The following is a 6,090-nucleotide window of genomic DNA, read 5'->3' as shown; positions in this document are numbered from 1 at the left end:
TTTCTGGGCTCAGGTGTGGGGAAAGGCGGTGGGATGCTAAGAGAAGCTGAAGCAGCTGCAGCCCCCAGGTTCATGGGGATGGAGCAGAAAAGGAGGGAGGTTATTTCCCAATCTTCTACCCTCGGGTAGCTTTCACGAGCTTTTGCTGCCAGGACCCATCCTCCTACATGCAAGTGCTGGGCTGATTCTGATGAGAGTAGACAGTCAAAGTGGACCTTAAAGTCCCCCAGCCATGATGGCCCCACCATCGTCTGTGATCGTGCTGCCATTTTGAAGACCGAGGCAATGTCCAGCAACCGGCCCTATGGCCCTTTATTAGCCGTGTGTAGCTGAGTTCTCCTCACACAACCCAGTAGCCCAGGAGCGGTTTCTTCGTAGGTGGATTCTCAGGAGTCAGAGCTCTTCTCCCAACTGTGTGTGGTGGTACACGTTTGTAATCCTAGCACCTAGGAGGTCATGGCCAGAGGACCGAGAGTTCAACGTTAGCGTGGGTTACACAGTGAGGTTTTGCCACTACCCAGGATCCAACATCTGAAAAATTCTCAAATCAGTAGGAGTTGTGATTTTTTTTTAATTTTTATTTATTTTACTCTTGATGACACTTTGCCTTTATTCTCTATAACTAAATCTGGACAGATTTCCCCTCAGTGATTTCTTTTCTTATTCCTTTCTTCCTTTGTTTCTTTTCTTGAAATTCTGGGGACTGGGTGCTGGAGAGATGGCTCAGTGGTTAAGAGCACTGACTGCTCTTCCAAAGGTCCTGAGTTCAAATCCCAGCAACCACATGGTGGCTTGCAACCATCTGTAATGGGATCCGATGCCCTCTTCTGGTGTGTCTGAAGACAGTTACAGTGTACTTATATATAGTAAATAAATAGATCTTCAAAAGAAAAAGAAAAAAAAAAGGAATTCTGGGTACTCAAACTCAGGGCCTTACACATGTTAGGCAAATGTGTCTCATGGTTTCTGCCAAGTATCTATTGGCCTTCAGTTCCCACATCTGACTCCAGTTGTTTATCAAGTAGTACGAACAAATCCTTCAAGTTACAAATTCCTTCATCACCTTGTGACTTGATACTCACTACCGTGACGGGCAGACATTCACGGGAGCTCATGTTACTGCTGAGAAGACTAAGGCTGAGAGAGTTTGAATGTCTAAGGTTATATGGCCTTTAAGTAGCATTGCTGGGTTTTGAACCTGTGTACCTCTACACAGTGACCTCTAAGCTTCCAGCTCCCATCCCTTTCCTGGTCAGACCCTGGAACAACAGGTTGAGAAATGTCAACATCTGCCCAGCGCTATTGTTTGTCGAGGTCAGGGTGGAGCCTGGAGCTCTGGCTTTAGCACCTTCTGCACCCTCCATGGTGAATCTGCCATCTGCCACCAAGCCCTGGGTGTGCCTCATGACAGCTGATATTTGTACAGGAGGCAGGTGTCACACAGAGAACTCACAGTACTTGGATTCCCTCAATCCTTCCCTGTGTGTCCAAGAAAGACTGAAGGGCCATTGCTACCTCAAATACATCAGCGTGAACAGAGGCTCCTACTGGCTGCCTGTTTGAGTTGAGGATAAAGATGCCCACAGTAATAGTTGACGCCAATGAGAAGCAACAGTTGGTATTTATTGCTTCGCACCTTGGTAGCAGCCCTGTACAAGTTGCCTCCACTTACGGGACGATGCTTAGATGACTTATTTGTCCAAGGCATCCCAAGGATAGAGCAAATAGCCACATCCGGGTGAATCTCGCTTCAGAATGAGTGACTGAATCTACTGTGCTGATGTCGCTGTAAAATTAAAAAAAAAAAAATAAGATGCTGTCTTTTATCCCCCACTAGGTCCAGCCCTACAGTGCCCCGGGATAGCTGACTGATATCTTAATCTCCGTCTGCAAAGCCTCTCACCTACTTTGCTCCATCCCATATCACATTGCCAATGGCCTCTCTCGGAGCCTGGCAACAATCTCTCTACCCATCCGGTTTCCAAGGCAGGCTGCCACCATGCCAGAAATAGACATCTCAATTCCGTGGAGGCTCCGTGTCCCAGCCGCCACAGACTCTCTCACACTTAAATCGCCACACGAAAGAACACACAACACAATGACCTTTGACCCAATGGATAAGATATAATTGCCCACCTAAACATACAAAGCCCGGTACACATCCATCCCTTGAGAGCATTCATAACAACCTGTAAAGGTACAGTGTGGAATCTTAACGTCAGCTTCCATGTTGTCTCGAGGCTACTCTGTCCCTCCTGTCCCTTCCTCCTTTCCGTTCCAGTCTCCTCCCCTTCCCTCAAACTTTTCTCCCGCCCATCCTTCCTTCTTGTCCAATGACAGGCCTCCTTCTGTCCTGTACCTGCCTCACCTGTGACATCATCACACATGCTGAGAGTTCTGGGGGGTCCTGACTGGCAAAGTTGGAAATTAAAGTAGTGTCTACTCGGGTGTGTATGGGGTGGGGTGGTCTCAGCGGCACATGGCCTCACAGACAACTCTGCTCCCCCAGGGATTTCCTGAAGGTGGGCTCCAGCCGGCCCTGGCAGGAGGTCCTAAAGGAGATAACTGGAAAGCCCAACATATCCTCCAAGGCCCTCTTGACCTACTTCAAGCCGCTGCTGAACTGGCTGGTGACTGAAAACGTGAAGCAAGGGGACATCCTTGGCTGGCCAGACTTCAGCTGCTCTTTTGAAGGTTGGACAAAGCTCCCCCTGGCCTTAGTTCTAATGTAGATTAGGCCCTGCCCTGTCATGCTCTCAGTCAATACTAAGTTCTAGTCAGTTCATGGCCTTGTTTGAGCCAGACAGTAGAGTTGGGTGACCCCCATCTGTAACCAGGCCCAGGACAACCCCAGCCAGTTCCAAAGTCCGCACTTACTTCCTACTCAGTGGCTTTCTTACACATCATCCAGCAAGGCTGCCAGGCTTGGTCAGAGGGTAGGAGCCCCCAAACTGGGCTCTGCGAGTTAGGTCACCCTACTCACATACATCTTCTCTTCCTTCTGCTTTCTCACTGAAGGACAATTCTCTCACCTGTGGCCTGTGGCTGAGGGAGAAAACTGTGGCCATCATGTCCTTCCTGACTTCTTGTCCAATGACAGGCCTCCTTCTGTCTTGTACCTGCCTCACCTGTGACATCATCACACATGCTGAGAGTTCTGGGGGGTCCTGGCTGGCAAAGTTGGAAATTAAAGTAGTGAGGAGACTCCAGGGCCACTTCCTCAGGTTTTCTTCCTCTGTTGTAAGACTATTTTTTTTTTCTTTCCACAGAAAAAATCACAAAGAAAATGTCATTTCTGGGTATGAAGATGGAGCCTGACCAGGCATACCTGGGGCAGTGGGTGTTGCTAAGCATGAGTTTTATCATGCTCTGCCTCATCCTGGCACTGGGCCTCAGGTTGCACTACTTGGAAAGACGGTCACTGGACAGCGACACTGTGATACTTAGCACCCCTCCCTATGCCTACTTCCTGGGCATAGCGATGGAACCCCGCCAGGCGGCCCGGAAACAGTGGCTCCTACTGGGCCTCTGCTTCGTCCTTATGCTGTGCTGTATTGGTCTCCTCATTACGATATTCATACACCGCACCAGGAAGCCTCCATGGATGAAAGCTGAATGGCAGAGCTGAGAGGAGCCACCATGGAGACTGGTGAGAGACTGGGGGATAGAATAGAAGGTTGTCTGAGACAGACACGCTGGAGACGAGGGAGAATGTGGGCTGCAGGCACAGTGCCCGGGTGCAGCTGTGGCAGATCTGTGACCGTGTGGCGTGACACTGTTTGCAAAGCTGTGAGGCAGGCACAGGTGATTGACCTTGTATGGTCCATGGGTGTCCCGGGTTCCAGACCAACCCTATTTTCCCAAAGTGGCTCAAAGCAATGGTTTTAGCTAGTCAGTGACTGTGACCCTTTGAAGCTGCCTTTGCACCAAGCCATATGAGAACTAACCCTCCACGCGTCCTTGTTTTGTTCAGGAGTTTAGCTATGGGGCTTGGCTAGGGCTGCAGGATCCAAAGAGTCTCTAGAAAATGGACCCGCTGCCGTCCACTTATAAACTGTCCTTCAGGAAGACCAGACATTCCTTTACAAACCGCTGATGCCCAGTTCCCAAGCACTGTGTCCTCCATATATCCTACCACACTCTGATGATCCTCCCTCAGTCTGCATAATCCAGGCCCCCAAAAGGCTCTCTGTTTGACCACCTGAAATGCAAGTAACCTCACAAAACTGCCCCATGCCTCTCCCCACCCCAGCCCAGGCCCTCACGAATGGAGACAGTGGGCAGCTGGGCACCGGGCCAGGCGTGATTAATGATCAACTTCTTTAATATTTAAACAAAGCTCATCTCTAGTCACTCTGCTCCGGAGATGGCCTTGTTCAACACACACACACCTGCTGCCTGGCCCGTTGCCCTGGAGAGCAAGCGCAGGGCAAACAGCACCTTTCCAGGCTCCGTGGGTGAAGGGAGACTAGGGAAGAGATAGCCATGAAGAGGATAGTGGGGATTTGAGGTTCTAAGGATAATCTTGGGAAAGGGGGAGAGGGGGTCTCTGCCTCTACCCTTTTAACCCTTTCTGCCTTGCCTTCTGACCGTGGGTATACCATGCTTAATATTTTCAGATAAGTCAGAGCTGAAGCCCGGGACTCAGTATCTGACAGAAAACAGGGAAGGCTCGAAGGGAAATAGGGAAGAGGTGCCAGGTAGCTCAAACGTGAGAGCAGCTTTTCTTAGAGATCTGAACAAGAGAGTCGCAGGCTGAGGAGACTGGCTAACAGAATGGGATTCCGATCCCTCTCTCTGCCCAGGCCTCTAGATCTCTCCCCACGTTCTCCCTAATTCTAAACAGTTTCTACTCCAGGACCATGCTCTACAGCACCCTAGTCTGATACCTCTGTACTAGTCTGTCATTTATTTATTACTGTAATGCTTTTATTTGTCCTCGTTGCTAGCTGTTAGGTCCATAAGACTTAACGCGCATCAGGATTACTCTGTGTAATGTGGGGACTGGGAAAATACATAAACACTATCTCACTGCATAAGTCCATGCTGCTGGCTGTATAGGAAAGACTGCCCCCCATTTCTCTTCCGCAGCCAGCCTGTTCCCCACATTCAGGGACAGCCAAGATATCTCTGCCCCCCCAGGAGACCGCCCTTGGCAGCCCTCTCATCTCTCAGCCACTGTGGCCGAGGTCCCCCACCAGGTATTGTGACTCTGCGTGGCAAGGGCACATCCAGCCCAGGACTCCAAGCCTCTCACCAGGACTACAGCAGAAGCTTCACTGAGTCTCCTTGGCCACCTCCCTTCCCCCTGCCCCCGCACTTCCCCGGTTCACTTTGTAAAGTTTATATTTCTGCCAGAGTATTTTCTTCAAAATGCCTTCAAATTTCCTCCCGAACATCAAACTTCTTAAGAACTCCACTGTCCATCGATTAAATCTGGACCTTTATCTAGCATGAGGCTGTTTAGAAATTTTTTCTTCTGCATTTTTGCCTTTCTCATCGCCCTGCTCAGCCACTCTGCCCTGACACCGTCCGTAGGCCTTTTCCAAAGGTGCGTGCTTCACTTTGAATACTCGCTACTAAGATGTGGCTCAACATTGGTCTTGGGACCCTCTGCAAAGTTCCAAGTCCACCAAGGTGCTTAATGAACTATGGTCCTTTTTTCCTCCTCTCAGAAAACCTTTTCCCCCCAATAAACTTCACTCCAACCTAATTTGCTTCTTCTTGTGTGTTCAGTCTTTAATCAGTAAGCAGATAGTTTTATCAGAGGTCACCTGCTGATAGATGGTTGAAGATCTCTTCCTCTTTGGAGATTTGACTATATATGCTTCCTAGAACAGGTTCATAGAACAGGCTTCAGCCGGACTTACCACTAGAAGCTTTTTATGGGCACTGTTAACCTCCTGGTGGGCATTTGTAAGCAAGGGTCCTAAGTGTCCCATTGCCACAGTCAGCCCTAGCAGTAAATCCCTGCAGACAGCCTGAAGCCCCTACCTGGAAAATTTCTTCAGTATCAGAAGGGGTTCAAGGAGATGCTGAGGCCACTGTCTATTTGGACATGAGCAGAAGTTCTTCAGAGTATCCCAGGTC

General features: G+C 49.5%; 1 protein-coding gene across 1 annotated transcript in view; it reads left to right on the top strand.

Moving 5' to 3' along the window:
• LOC116910079 (angiotensin-converting enzyme-like protein Ace3) overlaps positions 1-5,452 on the top strand; it is a 14,174-nt gene extending 8,722 nt beyond the window's left edge. The window contains exons 13-15 of the mRNA XM_032913895.1: positions 2,510-2,694; positions 3,270-3,649; positions 5,143-5,452. Coding sequence (XP_032769786.1) covers positions 2,510-2,694; positions 3,270-3,628 — 544 coding nt within the window. The 3' untranslated portion in view covers positions 3,629-3,649; positions 5,143-5,452. The remainder of the gene's footprint in view (positions 1-2,509; positions 2,695-3,269; positions 3,650-5,142) is intronic.
• Positions 5,453-6,090: the final 638 nt, after the last annotated feature.

This window comes from Rattus rattus, chromosome 9 (assembly GCF_011064425.1).
Source record: "Rattus rattus isolate New Zealand chromosome 9, Rrattus_CSIRO_v1, whole genome shotgun sequence".
Lineage (NCBI taxonomy): Eukaryota > Metazoa > Chordata > Mammalia > Rodentia > Muridae > Rattus > Rattus rattus.
Note: the sequence above shows the minus strand (reverse complement) of the source record. Positions and strands in the feature narration are given on the sequence as shown.